Genomic DNA, 18,219 nt, shown 5'->3' on the forward strand with positions numbered 1-18,219 from the left:
TTTAATATTAACAGCATATTTATTATTAAAAACAAGTAATTATATAACGAAGTTCCTAAATTTCTTCATAACAAAATAAAGACTATATTTGTATTTAAATAACAGAAAAGATCGGGGTGTCGATATAGTGCTGAAACGAACGCATGTTTTATAATCGAATTTTAATGTAAATAATAGCCAAATACATAATCGTTTTCTTTAAATTACTATATTCCAAATACTTTACGTATGAATATTACTTTTTATTGACAAATCTCTGTATATTACGATTTATTTTATCCCTAATTATTTATAAACTTTTTACATTAGACTTGAATAATAATATTATACAATATTTCGTTTCAAATTCAAATTTGCTTTCTCACCTATTCCATCTACATCCTATGGATCCATGAACTGGAGTGATTAAAATAAAATCGGATGAACTTGATATTCGCCCTGTTAGAAGTTTCGTTCTCGGTATTACGTTGTTACAACAAATTATCGTATATTTTGCAAGCTATAATAAAATATATTAGACTAGTATACAATTGGTCGATACTTTCTTTCCACATTAAAATTTTCATTCATTGATACGAGGAAAATTTCCCACGCGTGCTCTTTAAAAGTTATAAAAAACGTGACAATTAATTCCTACTTTTAAACATAACAAGCTCCAACAATGATTACTTCAAAAAAAAAACGTGAAGTATTTAGAATCATAGGTCAAAGCATTGACATAGTTCAGGGTGTACAAAGTGGAATGACGTTCTTTGATCTATATATATATATATATAAATATATATAATATTATATATATATATACATTTTCTAATTTATTTCAACAAAAACAGCAGCGATAATATGAATAATTAATAACGTATCCCTCAGTCGATTAACGTGAATGCACAAAATTCTAAAATCATAGAATAATAAACGGGTAGCGGCTTTCCTCTATTTCATCTTCCTATCACGTATTCTGCACGTTCATTCTACCTTTTTAAGTGCCACGAAGGGAACGTTTTATCTTTAACTAAACGATACTCAGTCACCTGACGCAGTGTTTGTTTCCAAATCCAGTAATTGGAATATTTATAGAAATATCATCTGTTACTTTTCTGTAACTCGATAAATAGAATTGATTGACTATTAGAAGACTCTGAAGTTTTCAATTGCTAGACTTGAAGGAAACGATTCTTTCGGGTGATCGAGTATGAAAATATTTAAAGTTTTGTTGAGTATTATACCTCCAGGACCATCATGGCACTTGATTTGGCCTAGTCTTGCCACAGGAACCAACTTACTTACGTTACAAACACTGTTAGAACGAGTATACCAAAGTATACATCACGTTGTTTTGCTACAATCGAACGCCTTTCTTTATATTACTTACACTGAATTCGACGTTAATTACATTTATAATTCATCACATACATTCTTTATTCGCCACCCCCCGTCCACGATACGTGTGACTAGTAATAAAAAAATGTTACCTTTAAAATAACTTAAATATCTTTCACTCGTAAATTATACACTTGAGTGCATATATTTATGTATACGTATATATATAAATCAGTTTCACTTTCATGCTTCCGTGCTTTCCATCATTTTCTATTTATAAACGCGTCTAAGTGGAATGATCGTTACAACTGAGAGATTAGAGTATTTGACAATAAAAGAGAAGAAAGAAAGAAAAATAGGACATCGCTGAAGGATATATTACGAAAGCCACTCTCTTAAGAACCGACACGATACTTTTCGAAATTTCAATTGCGCCGATTGTTTATAGGAAGAACAAGACTTTGAAGTGGAAGTACATATATTGATTTTCTTGGTCGTCGATTCGTCAGAATCCAAAGAATAATTAACGATACGTACGTTACAATTTGGTGGCTTTCACGCTACAATGTCTCAATGTTCGTTAATAAAACGACGTCGAAATAGTAAATATGCTTGTATGATTGCAAATGACATATCAATGTTAATTACTGAGATAAGGCCACTAGTGGGTGATACAAATACGATATAAATATTAGAGTTAAGCATAGATTCAAAACAATGGTTAGCGACTACATAGTATGTCCAGGCAAGAATTATCATTGAAAATGAAGTCTCTGTAATACGTGAATCCTGCTACACACAAGATTCAGTTATTGTCATAGTTTCATTGTAACGCGACGGGTATGATAGATGAATCGCGTGTTTTAAAAAATTTCGCGTACAAAGTTTCTTTGACACACGTACATTCTTGCTGGACATATGTAGAACATTAATTACCTATTGCGTTGAAAATCTAAATATTAACAATAGACAATTCGTAAATAAGGGATTCGTAGTTTTTGATACTGAATATAATATTTGTCCTTTTCTTAAAAAGTCTTCTAACAACTAGAATGTACAATACAATTCACGCAGTTTGTGTAAACACGATATAAATACAAAAATCACTAATGCCTTCAGTTACGCTTGCATTGTCAACAAACATCCGCCTAATGTCGCAGTTTCATTTTTTTTTCAATATCAAAACAAAGAAATTAGAGAGGCTCTTAATATTCTTTGCTCGGTTGATCGTTAGATAATATAAAAGAAAAGTATTTTTTTTTAAATGTATAAATTCGGAACAAAATATTTTCTAAATAGACTACGTTAAGTCTTCGATACGAAACGAATGGACTTAAATTCCGCGAGAAATTGTTTTGAAAAATTGTCTTCAGTTCTAATTTGTCTCTGATCGTTTACACACCATGTTCCAGGCACTATACATTGAGCGTTGCTCGAGCCAGACCAGATCTGGCTTAAATTGTGTGTTACAACGTCGACTCGTGTATTATCGTTGTGTCTGGATCACTACTGGCACTGTGAATTATCGTAGATTGCGGTATTAACGTAATGGACGACATTTTTCGAACAGGCTTCGGTGAGGCCTGAAAGCATACATATACGCTTAAATTAAAAAGAGAATACTCGTACATTGTTCACGGTCCAAAATTATACGTTATTGGTTCTGAACTTACCCATTCTCTTCTGCATGGTGCTTCATCGTCTGAGTAATGATCAATCTGACCGATATCCGTTTCTGTCGCAACATTCCTTTTCTTGGGTTGTAAAGTAGCGTAATTGCGACATCCCCTATTGAAATTCGTTATGTTCTTTTCTTCCACGATTTTATCTTGACACAACACTTCCTGCGATTTACTTTGATTGTTATTTGAAACGTTGTTATTAGTCTTGTTGTTGAAATAAAAAGGCGGCATTTTCGAGACCCAATGGTCAAGTCCGGATCCGGCTGAGCTTGTGGAAGCAGCCGAAGAATTTCCAGAATTATTAGTCAACCCTCTTCGTTGATAAAATAACATGTACGCAGCGTTTGTTATTAAATTGGTATCGTTCACGGCCTCTACTCGGGTATCGTCGAAACAATACCACTGAGTATCGTACGGATTCCGACAAAACGCGGTATAGTGACCTCCCTGTAAATCTTGCCCATGATGATTACAAATCGCATAAAGATCGTAAACGTTTTCATCGTATTTTGGAATATTTTGTTGGCGTGGTCTGGGTTTCTTCCAAGGCGACCAACCTAGACCACCTAAACTACTAACGTTATTATGCGTTTGTACTCCATTATGAGCAAGATGTGGAGTCATATCGAAACCGTATAAAGGAAAATCGACTAACATGGTCAATTTCGACGTAGACCTTTGTTTAGACTGTTGTCGAAATCTTTTTAGATGAATAACTAAGATATCAGGTAAAGACCAAAGTCCCAACTTCTTCACCACCTCTTGTTTTTTATTGCAATACGGACAGTGCCACGCGTCCTCTGCCCCTAATATCTCGGCTCTCGTATACAGATCGAAACATTCTTCCAAAGTAACAGCTCCTCCTAGTTCTGAATTCGTTTTTAACTGCTTCACACTGGCGTGCTCTTCGATTTGATCATTGTCATCTTGAATAATATTACACTTAGTAGCTTCGTCCCACTCTAGAATTAATTTTACATGTTGAGGACCGGAGTCATCGGCACAAAGGGCTAACGCTTGTTCGATCTGCTCTGTGTAAAGAGGGTGCTCCACACAGGGATCTATACATGGATGCTCGTCCTGAATAGGTGTAGCAGCGGGGTCCGCAACACGAATGTTAAACAGTCCAGGACTCTGACTCGATGTAAGAACATCGTCTGCCAGAACACTATGCATCTCCTTCAACAAGAGTTTTTGTAGATCTTCGTACGACGTTTCTCTAGACACTTGCATAGTGTACGGACTGCTAAAACGCTGTCTTAGATCTCCTTTTGTGAGAACGTTGATCCACACAAGTAAGATATACGCTTGCTCCGCTGGTTCTTTCAGCTGTGGCAGTTCTATACAGTAGAGCGGGTCATTTTCCGTGATCACAGATAGAGGTTGGCAATCGGAGAAAGTTCTGTAAACAATAAATAACAAAGTAGTGGAAAGTTAATGCGATACCGATCTATTTAATAGGCTTGTCCGTAGAGCAATGAAGTTCTACCTGTGAAATCCTTCGTCGTGAATTTCTGTGAGTAACATGTGATTCTCATCGATACCAGTGTCACTGGCCAAGATCTCTCTAAGCTCTCTGACATTGGCCATCTGGTTCACGCTCACGCCTATCTTCACTTGCCGCGGTTGTTGCGACGTATAGAGGACGTTTACGAAAAGGTTCATCTGGCGGTGATTTTGCGGTACAGGTACTGACACGCAGAGGAAAGGGTCGAACGTGTTTGACTGCCGGTGACATCTTGGGCAAGTTAGGCTAGATCGAAACTGGGCTTGGAACACCGCGTGCACGAACGAATTGTTGCAGCGGACATGGTTCGCCAGAGTTTCCGCCGCCACGATGTCATCCGGTCTGCCGAACGAATTCTATAAATTATATAAAAAGATTTCCATTAATAAATGAGTACATTTGAGACTCTCCATCATATTTGATTTGTTTTTTCTTTTTTATTGATTTACAGATAATGTGCTAAATGGAAGCAGAAATGGAACGAACCTTCCGAGAGAAGATGAAGAAACTTTCTAATTTGCAAATTATTATTTTACGTTACTTTATCATATGTTCGAAGATTTGAAGTACGTACGTCCCTGTATAGCTTTAGATTTTTTTCAATGAATTACACGACAGAATTTGAGATTTTATTTATCATTGTTATTTTTAGAAAGTTAAATTAATAATAATATGCCAATTTCATTTATCGCGTTATATTATGATCATTTGAGATACACTAGCGACCTTATCGTCGTGATATTGAAAAGCATTAAAGGTAAATATAGCAACGACGACGATGTAATTAATCCTTATCATGAATATTGTAAGAATATTGATAGTGTTTTATGAGAATGCAAATAACTGTGTACACTTTTGTACACCTGCATTTAATCAAGCTTAGGAATATTTTACTTTACGTCATCGATTGGTTAAACACGATGAGAAGCCAAACAAACAATATATCATACGAATTAATTTGCTAAAAGAAAAAAACGACGGAAAAATACTAGCAGGAGAAACTTAAAATCGTAAAAATATATCGAACAATGCGCGATTTAACGGTCTCGCATGTTACAATATACGAATAAAAGAAACAAGAGTTAAAAATACGTGTTGCGAACCGAGAGATTCGTAATCAAACGAAGATTTATCGAACAGACAATAATCTTAGTAATGAGTAATCTTATTTAACGTATTTAACATATTCATCGTCTTTAAGGATAAGCAATAGCGTTGACTCGTCGATACGTTGAAAAGAAAATTAAGGCGGCAAAAAGAAAATAAAATATAAATAACCTCAAAATTGCTTCAGTAACTCGAAAGTAAGTTTACCACTTCGTCTTCCAAGTATTTCCGTGTTCTATACGACAAGAGTGCGTACCATCACTGTCATGTTTGATACTGTACATTGTACACGAACGTTTATTTATACGTAACACGGAATCCTGTGGATTTATTTTTTAACTGTCTTAAGATGGATCGAGACATCGTACAAACAGTTCATCACCCAAGATACATAAAGACGGATCATTTATAACACGTTCGTTCTAATAATAGCTGTCTGTCGGTAGTTCGTTGTTGTCTATACCGTCTGTTGCACTTTTCAGTTTCGCAACAGGCCCGATAGAAGACGCAACGTAAGTGGGATATTCTAATGGACACCGGACGATTGCCGTTCACTCGCTAAAATTCACAAGTTCATATTCGATCTGTTTGTTTAGTAATCGTAACAACGTCCCAACAAGCGACAGTGATCATTTACAGAATGTATTTATTTTTCACGGGCGTAGGTATACATAACTTTTGGTCGTGAATATATTACACACGCGCGTATACCTTGACGTATATATTGGTATTTTGTATGTATATTTTTACTTTACATCAGTCGGAAATTTTAAAATGATAATTCGATTAGCGTCATCGGTAATATACCGAAACACGTCGTTAAGCCTCGCGTGCTTTTTCTGTGTCTCCTTTCAGATCAGCGGATTCTCGAAACAGCATGCTCGGTCGGCATAGAAGGCTTCCCTTAATAGGATCGCGAAACGTGCATTTTCATGACCTTCCAATTGTAGCCTTTGCAAAGGAAATATATATGTTTTATATAATCAAAGGTTTTGAATAAGATAATCTTCGATTGAAACCAAATACCATCAGGAATTATCCGAGTCCATGTAACCTTTAATGAAATAACGAGAAAGGGGATAGTTAAGAATGAAAAAGCTATTTTTAAGGGGCCCCAGAGTAAAAGCATCAAGTGGAATTATGTTGTATACCCGGTGAATAAGAAAAAGACTTCCTTCTGCGAGGAAAAAGCGATCTTTTGTTTCTAGATAAGGCTAAATCATCTGCAGCAAATGACAATTCCTCGTATGCGTCGAAAAACCACGAAACGCGATAATTGTAGAGAGCTATGGACAGGATGTATCGTCGATCCGGTCGCCGGAAATAATTTTCGATGTTTACAGGTTGTAACGATGCGCGTTACAATTCGCAACTTCACAATTGGTCAATGTCACGTTCGTACATGTGTAGTTACGTAAAGATTGAACAGGTTTGGTGAACCGGTCGATAACCTTTATGGAATTCATTAATATCGACGAAGTCAACTTTTGTTTTTTCGCCGTCCTCAGCTTCCGGTTACGATCTTACATTTTGTTCACTTCTCTTGTATTTGAACGAAACTAGCTCTTTGCTATAACTTGACCGCATACTTACAACTTTACGCTGCATTCACTTTTTACTTTTCATTTCCTCGTACATTGGATATGAAACGTTCAGGAGAAACACGTATACGTTTGGTTTTTACGAAAGTCACGCTCGAACTACAAACATCCTCGAATCTAACCATTGCATTTACTCTTTACCGACCTTTTTGAAGACAAACAAAGTGATTTATAAAACGATTCGTTGGAAATTGCCGGTGCTAGGACAAGACGCGACAAATATCGATGCATTGGTGTTTCATTTCTTACAGAATCGCAGAACAAAAAGCAGGAAGCGTGGCTTATCTAAACATTCTTTACGTAACAATAGCAATTAACGTCCCTCGACCCGTAACTTATAATTAACTTCTTTCAGCTTGACAGCCATGGAATGCGTTGAAATATGTTGCAGTACAGTGGCTGGAATCCGAAAGTACTCGAGTTTCTCCATCGGTATTTTTTAGTCTACACAACATCATCGCCATGGTGAAAAGATAAAGTACGTTACAACATCATCGATCTTACCCTATAGTTGATGTATTTGAAGTGCAACGTATTCATGCTTCGACCAATAAAAACGTTTTCTTTTTATCGTTAGTACACACTTAATGAATTCCTATTTTTTTACTGTTTCTTTCTTTTACTCTTTTATTTTTTATTACGAATCCGGCATCGCTGACTAGATCCGATAATAGTTATAAACTACATCAGGGCCATCAGTGTTCTGATTAGTAGCAATTAGACGAGCGGAGAAATAGTAATTAATTCGATGTTATGACTCAAAGTACATGTAATACTACGCCAAGGCCGTCATAGAAACGGCATATAATGATTATAAGCAAGAAATCAGAGCTCTGGATGCTTGTTTATATTGATGTAAAATCTTAACGCGTCTAATTGTTCCCTAGCGATCAATTTTTAAGACTCGGCAACTTGTATCTTTACACAGAAGGATCTGTTCGTCGAGATGAAAGAGCGAAGAACGTAGGATCTTTTTAATCTTTCGACCCGCGCGTGTTATTACACGTCAATTGAACGATAAAATGGAAAAAAACCCCATTTGAAAATTGAATTTCTAATCGAAACCGCTTCGAGCAAATTTTTTCTAGTGCAGCATGTGATTAATATGTTTTGATTAATGGAGAACTTTTAAGCATAATACATATGTATACAGTTTTTATGATAGATCACGTTTCGAACTGGTCGTGCGACAGTTTCTAAACCTTGAAATTTGGACTTCTCGATAACTTGTTAATTTGAGCGTATCTATATCTTCGCGACTAATGTTAAGCTTGCAAATTGTTTCGTCGCTTTGGCGATATCATTGCTACTAAATGTATCGTTGGCACGCGGTGAAAAACAGCACAAAGGTATTATGGTTCGTACGAAAAGTCCAATTACTTTATTACGTTACATTACATACATTTTTATATGTCAAGAATTCATAGCCTAATTATATTTAATTATAGCTTTAGCTATGTATATAGCTTTGAACATGATTAAATCGTATTAAATTATAATGGATGATGATACGGCCGAAATTGAAAAGAAAGAATATGAATCGATCAATGGAAGCTACATAATGTGGCCTTAGAACGATGACTGATTCGTGGCCCCATTCAAGGTCAATTCTTATTTATAACCATACTGTATCACATACTTTCGTTTCTCTATAATATAAACGAACGAATAGCTAAATCACATTTTAAACTATTTACTAAAACGATATAATACCTAAGATATAAAATAAACACGACATAAATTATTATGAGTGGAAAGGTCGAAAATAACGTTATTTTGTAGAAATTCGAAGAATTCTGCTGTCAGGACAGCAATTATCGAGCAATTTATCGGATAAATTACGAACGAAGCACACTGAACGAACTATATTTACTTTTGCAATTTAAACAAAATTACAGAGATTTTGAAATATCAGCCTAATAAAGTGTCCATTTAAGAAAATCAGTAGAAGATTTATATGAAATATAAATATGATAAATATTATATATTCATTGGCTTACCATGTTCATTTTTAAATTAAATTTAGAAATACCACGTTATTTATGGGGAAACAATATTTTAGTGTCAACAAAACGCTTGGAGAGAGGATGCACGTTGCTGATCGTTTGTACGACAGAAAATATTTGACCTTACGTGGTCGGGTCTCGATAAGCTTATTATCTTTTCTCTTTTTTCCTACGCAAGCCTTATCAAACATTCCATTCAACGTCAACTTTGAAAAAAAAAAGAAAAAGAAAAAAAATACTTGCTCATGTCTACGTTCTCTGCTATCAATTTTACCGACGCGTATCGTCCAGAAGAATCGAATCTCCGTTGATTTTTACACAAAGGAAGGCTATTAATTAATATTATTAAGTAAAAGTAAATATTAAAAATAAATTGTGTTTTTACTTGGCTGCAAGATTAAATTATATATCTTTCGTCGTGTTTATCAAATCTTACAGGCTTATCGGCTATTTCCAAAAAAAAACTTATATCTATCGATCTAACAAATCTTGTTGCACGTGATATAGAAATCAAGAATTAGCAAAATTGGACTGGTCGTATATATCAGATATGTAACCATAACACAAGTAAATGGGATATAAATTATATTTAGATTTCACTTCGAGGTGTATAAATTTTCCTTGAATTTTCATCGCGATTTGCTAGAGCGGCACGACCTTTGACGACATAAAAATACGCATCGCGTTGCACGCGTCCTCAAGGTCTCATTGAAGGTAGTTTTTCATGAGATGTTGCGTCACGGTGTTTCGGATTCAAACGTCTGCCACCTTCGACAATTTTCTACCCATGTCTGTTTTTAAATCAATTCACGTTTGTTGGCATTCATTTACAAAAGAAACTTGGCAAAGGACATTTGTAAATTTTATTCGACCATGCTACGAACGAACGCATAATCGAAAGTTCGAGGAATAAGAGAGGCGATAAGCCATTGGCAATGAGAACCGTAAAATGTCGACCAAAGACACGTGGAGTTTGCTCGTAAACGCGCCGAGCGACGCGATTTCAGTCAACGCTTAGAAATTGGTTCGCGCGACGTCGCGTGAAAATAATCGAAAATCATAGATAACGATGTTTGCAGATAATCTGTGAAATCTGTGCATAATGAGACACATGAGCAAACTGTTTGACCGATAAAACGGTCGATTATAATCTAGGAATCTACACTAACGAATAAACTTTACTTATTCAAATTTAAAATTTAAATGTTTACTTAGACACAGATAGGTACATATACTGTAGCGTCAAGATACACGATAACGTTTATTTAGTTATATAAATAAAGTTGAAAGAATTTTATTTTGTAACGCAACAAGTTGGTATGCATAACGATTCGAAGCTTTCATTGCCGTTATGAAAGAGATTATTCACACAGTCACTTTTCTTTGTGATAATTAAACCCGAGAAGTCTCGTTTCGTGATCATTCGATTTATAATAAATAATATCAGCAGCAGCATACTACCTTCATCTAGGTAAACTAGACATCCTACTTTTAAAGCGACGAGAGCTGACGATCTTATCGCAAGGTCAATAATACGTGCACCGTCGTTTAGCACGTGCTCGAGTGGCTACATGTATTTTGAGAAGTGTCGAATCTCTCTGAAATACTTTCCCAGCTATCGATTTATTTAAAATTATTATGTTACGCACACCGAAGCATATAAATACGCGTCTATCGCTTCAAATTATTTTTCCCTTTTCGCTGTAATTATTTTATTAATCGTACTAATTGCATAAAATTTACAAATATATTGTTCAGTTTGGCTTTATCAAAAAGTTTAGTATATCGGTAAACGAGATCACTGTTTCGTTCGTAAATAACGAATTAATCGCTACACGTATGGTTGAGCGTGCAATAGAAAAAACTTGTACAGAACGAATGTACCGACTTTCTATGCAAGAAGGCATTAATGCCTGCGGAGAGCATCTTCGAATTTTCAAGGCGTTTCAATGACCGGTTTCGAAGAAGTCGGTCAACGTAGCCGATGAAGGGCACTCGAGGAAAAAACTAGTTACGAAAAAGTGGCACGAGCAGCGAGTTAACAAGCCACAGGGGCGACATGTCGGACATTGTTAGTTCCTAATCCGGATTATCGACTTGCTCGTCGAAGATCGCTTCCTTATCTGATGCTCGACAAACACTTGGATAGTGTGCAAGAAATGGCTGATAAGATAACGGATCGAGTGGGCCCGTTTACTTAGAGGATGAAGTATGAAAGAGAGAGTGAGAAAGAACCACAGAGACAAGATGCGTCAAGTCGGTAACAACCTGCGGTAAATGTGTCAAACATTTCAAACAATTTTTATCGCAGGTATCTTTACTCTGCGGAAAAAAAAAGAAGAAAATGAGCAACATTTTAATTTAATTAAAACGAATATCCAGCGTAAAAACTTTTGATGAACGTATTAATTTTGTGTAATACAAATCGAACTTTGGAATTCATTAGCATTTCAACGAGACACATTGGTAAATTTCATTAACATTACATTGGTAAAATTTGAAATCAATCTGAAAATATATACAGAAGTTATATTTACTAAAAGCAAAACAGAGCTGGCAAAAATCAACAAAATGCTCGAATAGTCGGTTTTTGATTATATTAGTAAGCCAGACCATCATTAACATTGTATGTTTAAGACTGCTCTTCAAGTTGCATATTATTAAAATTATTTTCGTAAGGCTTTGTTTGGAAAAAATGTTTTGTAGCTTCTACATACAACTTTAGACTGGTTCCAAATCTTACTAATATTAGGTTGTCCGAAAAGTTTCTTTCGTCTTATGAGGAAATAATAGACGCTGGAATAGGAAATAAAAACGTTGTTTTTTATATTATTTTGTCGAATTACGTACGATCCATTTTACTCTGTTGAGATAAACACCATTGAGACAAACACCAACATTTCACAGACTTGGCTTCACGTTTGCATGAAGGTACATTGTTGTAAAAAACACGTTTGCGAAAAGACATTTTTCGGACAACCTAATATAACCGTAGCAGTCGTATGTCATTACAGTGTTATAAAAAAGTTTCCATGGTCAATGTTTGAATTCTTTCACGAGTTACTCTAAAAATACAAACGCTCGTCTCGATACAAACAAACTTCCATTTTTGTATCTCTATTTGCAATTGTGCATAATGTCATAGTTTTTTTTTCCGTAGAGTGAAACGATGAGGAGATGGCATAAAGATATGCAATTGATGAACAATAAAATTTTAACGAAAGTTGTGTGTAAAATAGAAAGTGCGAACATACATTAAAATGAAATTCAGCTGTTTAGATAATTAGCGATTAAGTTTTACCGAGTTACCAGTCGTGGTTATTAGTTTCACTAGCAAAAAAGTACATATACTGAGAAGCGAAACGTCAGGAATAATTTCACATTTTCTCTTTTGTTATGAATAACCATTGTTTCTCTACGCGACAAATACCTTGAACTTTTCTTTACTTTTTACTAGGACATAACACAAGTCGTTCCGAAAGGTAGTTCACGCTCAAGTATATATAATTATTCTTGTTCATTACTGTTTTTTGAAGTACGATAAACAGGCAATTTAACAAGATTATTAGATATATGTGTTACGCAAAGAAAAACTGAAAGAACATAGAATTGAAAGTTAAATTTTAATATTTATTAACTGAACTCGATATCCCTAACGCGTTTTAAAAATATCAAATCTTCCAATAAAACCTATTACTGATATAAATGATGAAAAGTTCTATATTTCGTAATATACAACCAAAATTTCGCTTTACTGTCGATACTTTTGAGATATGCGGTTAATATGTGTTACCTCATCGTACATATAATCACAAACACGTTGTTTCGTGAGCTAGCCAAGAAAGAAACGCAACATCCACGCGTGTAACTACATACGTGGAAGAAATATTTGATTATTTAATTCGGTAGCTGTCCTTTAAGTAATAAATATGGAATTAAAAAATGGCGAAAAACGAACAATTAATTGGCCAGCATGATGCGCACTTTTTTCTCATTACGTCACTTATCATTGGCGGGCATCTCGTTGCGGTGAATCAGCGAACTAAAATTTGTTCTGTCTCTGCTTTATTATCCCTATCTCGTTCTATATATATGATGCATTGGCATAAAAAGCGATTCACTAGTCAAGTTCGCGGTTTATTGAGTGCAAACTATTTTTAACTTCAAAATACCACTACCAGTTTATGTTTCAATGAATCTGTTTTGTTTCGTTAAAACGAGGTATTAGGTCTTATTTCATACAGAGGATTATTCTCTTTGTTCCCTGCACAATCTATTATGGCTATGTTTAAAACTGATGATTTCGATAAGATTTCAATAATTTTTCTATTGTCATATACAACTAAAAAATAGATGTTATAATACGTAGATAATTAATTGATTACCATTATCTTTTGTACTAAATTTTTCTGATAGCTGCCTGTAACTGCCAATTTGGAGCATCAGATAACGAACATCGGATAATTATGATTTGTCAACCATTACTATATCTGATAAATTGATAAAATTTATATAAATAATAAAGATCGTAACTCATCCTTGATAAGCAAACGTTCGTATTATTGTTCCAATATTTACCGATAGATATATCTTTATTGGTTAAATATTTAAAGGAAAGAAACACACAACACATACATTAATAAAAAAGTCAAATGTATCATTCTCGATAATAAGTACATACATGGTGAGTACATGATTTGCTTTACCCATTCCTTCTTCTGGAATGCAAGCGTGGATTCAGCCAAATTTCGATGGAATCCGTTTAGAAAACGCGGTATGTACTTTTCGAACGTGGAACAAATTTAGTTTAAGGCCTGATTATAAGCGTTTGCGATTGACTGGATTTTCTGTTTCTTCAAGTAATAAATAAAATTCACTCAAGGTTTGTGTTCGTATAAACACGTCTTCTTGCAGTGCACACAAGAGCAAACCAAGAAAGAATCGAAAACCCATTGCGAATACTTTTAGCATCTGTGAATTCATAAATTCGCTTCACGGCCATACGAGAATATCGAGGAACGAAGAAATTAACGTAGTTGGTTAATGATTATTCATATCATTGGTATTATGTAATCGTTCGTAATGAATGACTACAAACCTGTTCATTATGTGGGAGACGTGTTGTCAAAACGTGAGCATAACCTTAAAAAATGTGCTAACTCTCACCTTGATGATTTTATACTTTTTTTTGGTAGCTTGGTTCAGGTCCTCGTGCACTTTATCTAATAGCCATAGCAAGAATTCCTGAGCGTCGTGCTGCAAGTTCCCGCGATATTGACTTCCGTATTTGTCGACGACGCTCTTGAACGCCGTGCTCATCTCTGGGTCGTATTGGCAGCTCCAAATAGCCTTTAACAGCAGGGCTAACTGTTCAGTGATCTCTCCCTTCGTCCCGTACTTTTTCGAGTTTAATTTATTTCTTCTAGAGAGGTCGATCTTGTACTGGTCCAACACGAAATATTCCGCGAGTATGTCCGTATGCGACAAGCACTGCAATACAGCGTTCATGAAACACGTGTTACCGTGATTGCGTAAACCTATGACCCCTGGCACCTTATCAGGTGGTATATGCGCCGGTCTAGGTGGAGGTACCCTTATGTCTCCGGCACTGGACCCGAGATCGTCCCTGTGAGACGTTTTGTGATTCTGTGTGCCCACATTCGACATGTGCTGGACCATCTTGTTGATGAACTTTCTCCACGAAGGTCTTCGAAACACTTTTTTCATACCTGACCTATCCGGATAACTTTGACTGCCGTGCAATCGGCCTATATTCTGCTGCATACTTTCCACTTGCTGTTGATGTTGCTGCATATTGTGTCTGTCTTTGGTGCCCGCCGCACTGCCACCGTCTTTCGAATCACGATTTTGTTTCGCACGTCGTCTTAACATCCTGCTTGCACTATGAAATGGATTCCTCGACAATGTAAACGTACACTTTAAACGCGAGAAGGAATCCTGTGTTTTTAGCTTCGGTAATTTAACCTCTTCCACGCCCAGCTTACCCTCCGACACCGATTTCATCACCGCACTAGCATTCTCACCGTTCATCGCCGGCCACGGAAACACCGTTTAAGCTTTCGCTTGTCGTTCACATCACGCTTTTCGTTGATCGCTCAACCCACGCGTCTTTTACATGCTGTACGTCAAAAACTGCTCGCGGAAAAACATCATACACGTAACCCGCACTCATATACTACGGCGGCCATTTGCCTTTATCACACAGGCTTCCACGATTTCATGATGCTTTGATCATAGACTACACGAAATGGCTGATGGTAGATGTATTATGTTTGCGATTGAAGCGCTCTCTGACGAGAGTGACCAATACCATTGTTACTCAAAGTATTGGCATTGACTACAGACATGATAGACGTGACATCGGAAAGGGTTTCGTGTTTCACGTTCTGAAATACCGACCTCGAAAAAAATCATAGTGCTTTTCATGCCCTCTACAATTTATAACGTTGTGGTTAATTACCTATGATAATTAATTATGTATGTATGTTATTTGTTTGAACGGCAAATAAAACATTAGTCAACGCTCGAATAGATAAACTTCTGGTCATTGAATTCTACATCTACTACTATTGCATGAATGGAAAATTGTAAGTACATAGTAAAGAAATAAGTATCTGTCGCACGACAGGTTCAAATAAATGGAAGTCAACCGCACATTAAATGTAAATTATAGACATTGTTGTATAAAATAACGTAAGTAATTAAATTAATAATTGAACCAAAACAATACTTTAACGTAATCTTATATTAGAGGGTAAAACAGAGTTGTCTTTGTAAAAACATATTAGATTTATATATCTGACAGATAATTGTTGAACAATGGTATATGCTTACAATTTAGTTAAGAAAATGTACAAATTGTTCTAAAATATTATGGTGGGTCGTAAAAATCACAAATCTAGTGATAGAGTAATGAATTTCAATTTATTCCATGCCGAGATTTATGTAAGAATCTAATATGTACAACTTAATACGATGACTTACATCCTCTTCGTCGTCGATTTTCATGGAATGCTGATTTGCAAACTGCAAATATTTCGGTTTTTGCTGACGTTTTTTCAGAAACGATACAGTCTCAAGTCGTCGATCCATTTGCAAAACTCATATTCTTCGTATCAATTTTCACCATGATCATTCATCATTCTACAGATTATATATTTTACAGCGCGATACTTTCTTCCTTCGTATTTGTTTCCATTCCACGAATTAATTGTTGGCAATTTGCTTCCATGAGTCTATCGAAAGATTGTTTTATCTGGAAATTCGCCATCTGACGGGGCCGTGTTTTTTTTGCGATTCAGAGGTATCATATTATCCACATTTTTTAATATTACACATTTTATCTGTTCGTAAAATCTTATGTACTTATATATGTCATTTAATTAATAGTAATTAAATTCATAATAAAAAAAGATATAAAACAAAATTTCATATTGGTATTAAGATGGCGAAAAAGAGACTTCGGATAATGAGGATGAAATGAAAAAATGAAATGAAAGAAAATGAAACGATTTGGCCGGAATCTAGCTTTTCTCACTTCAATACAAATAATGTGTTCGCGTCTAATTTGCATAATAAACGTGTAAACAATAGATGTCTTCGATCAATCATAGAATTGAATGTCTATGTTTAACGATGTCTATGGTTGTTGGAAAAGCCATATAATTTCGCTTGTTCTGCTAAGATTGTTATCTATAACTTGAAACAAAATAACTAGCTAGCGAAAAATATATTCTTACATTTTATATTTTATCTATATGTATTCTGACAATAGCTAACATTTAAAAAATGAATAAGACAATCGTCGTTTAGAAAGCAAACATTTATTCAAACGCGTGACATACGGCAACTTGGAAAAAACTTTGTATCGCAGTACTTCTTAACTACGTTTTATGTATAAAAATAGTTTTTCTCAAGTTAGTTTCTCAAGTTAGTTAAGTAATTTAATTAATTTAATTAATTTAATTATTGCGATCTTGAAGATGCCGTCGACTGTCTTAATTAATGTTCCATTATGAAACTTAGGAGCTTCTGTCCTCGGTTATTCTGCGAGTAAAACATATACTGGATATCTTGAAGAAGAACCGACTGTGTCATTCATGTCAGGTAAATGAACGGAAGAAACGGAACAATTTTCTTTTCTAAGAAAAAGAGAAATTTCACATCTGCAATAATATTGTTTTAGGGAACGAAAGAGGATAAAAAATCATCCATTGGTCAGACGTGTCGCATGTTTTCGGTACAGGTCTCACAATTTCTAGGAAGAATTCGTAATTGTATATGACTGATTCCAATACTCTCGGTTCGTTTAACACAGATTTAAAAGCGTGAAACGAACGAAATACTTTAGCTCCTAACGTCGTACGTAGAATTATTATTGTTATTATTATATTATCATTTTTATATTTTTACACTTTATGTTACAATTAATTTAGAAATATTAATTTTATTTTGAAGCTGACATCGTACGATAAAGCAGAAATGGCGAAATGCAACGACTATTTGGCATGGTACCAAAGTGGGCGCATCCAGCGGGCTTTTTTGTGACGTCAAGGATGGACTTTGTTGTTTCATATCCTCGGAAAGAGCCGGTGGAACGTTAAACTCCTTTTAAAAGTAGCTCATTTCTTAAATACGTTGAAACGTTCTTCATGGCGAATCGACTTTTTGGAAAAGCAAATTGTGTTCTTTTATCTTCAGGCTGAAAGCTATTTCATGCTTGTCCAGAATCGGAATTACCCTTGCACAAGCGACTATGCCGTAGATAGCCAGAAAAGTATGAAAAGAGAATTTATGAAGTTCGTGGTGTCCTTACACTAATCATTCTTTCGTGTCAGTACCTCTTAAGTACAGAACCATACAAATTGAAAAATATTCGTTCACATGAATTTAAATCTAATTTAAATTCGCCGGTGAAAAGTAGATTATATAAAATAACCATTTGATTACACCTTCTGGTCTTAAATTAGAAGGAA

The 18,219-nt window shown here is 35.2% G+C and overlaps 1 protein-coding gene and 1 long non-coding RNA gene across 3 annotated transcripts; one reads left to right on the plus strand and one right to left on the minus strand.

Annotated features, from left to right (window-relative positions):
* Window positions 1-144: 144 nt before the first annotated feature.
* LOC100651203 (ubiquitin carboxyl-terminal hydrolase 31) lies at window positions 145-15,442 on the minus strand. Its single transcript, XM_003396650.4, has 4 exons — window positions 14,390-15,442; window positions 4,492-4,865; window positions 2,994-4,404; window positions 145-2,903 (listed from the first exon to the last, which is right to left on the minus strand). Exons 1-4 carry the CDS (start codon window positions 15,272-15,274, stop codon window positions 2,787-2,789), a joined length of 2,787 nt encoding a protein of 928 aa, XP_003396698.1. The 5' UTR covers window positions 15,275-15,442; the 3' UTR covers window positions 145-2,786.
* A 120-nt stretch (window positions 15,443-15,562) lies between these two features.
* On the plus strand, window positions 15,563-18,211 carry LOC125385398. Of its 2 annotated transcripts, none has more exons than XR_007224599.1 (3): window positions 15,563-17,350; window positions 17,430-17,605; window positions 17,680-18,211. It is a non-coding gene; the product is annotated as an uncharacterized LOC125385398 (long non-coding RNA). The 2 variants fall into 2 exon arrangements; XR_007224598.1 differs by having other exon boundaries at window positions 17,702-18,211.
* The last annotated feature ends 8 nt before the right edge of the window (window positions 18,212-18,219 follow it).

This window comes from Bombus terrestris, chromosome 7 (genome assembly GCF_910591885.1).
Source record: "Bombus terrestris chromosome 7, iyBomTerr1.2, whole genome shotgun sequence".
NCBI classification, from domain to species: Eukaryota; Metazoa; Arthropoda; class Insecta; order Hymenoptera; family Apidae; genus Bombus; species Bombus terrestris.

Bases quoted from the DNA above. Each gene is read 5' to 3' on its own strand.
- LOC100651203 (XM_003396650.4), bottom strand. From the start codon at position 15,274: ATGAACGGTGAGAATGCTAGTGCGGTGATGAAATCGGTGTCGGAGGGT. The intron at 4,866-14,389 runs GTGAGAGTTAGC...TATAATTTATAG, and splicing joins AAAAGTATAAAATCATCAAG to AATTCGTTCGGCAGACCGGA. The intron at 4,405-4,491 runs GTAGAACTTCAT...TATTGTTTACAG, and splicing joins CACGACGAAGGATTTCACAG to AACTTTCTCCGATTGCCAAC.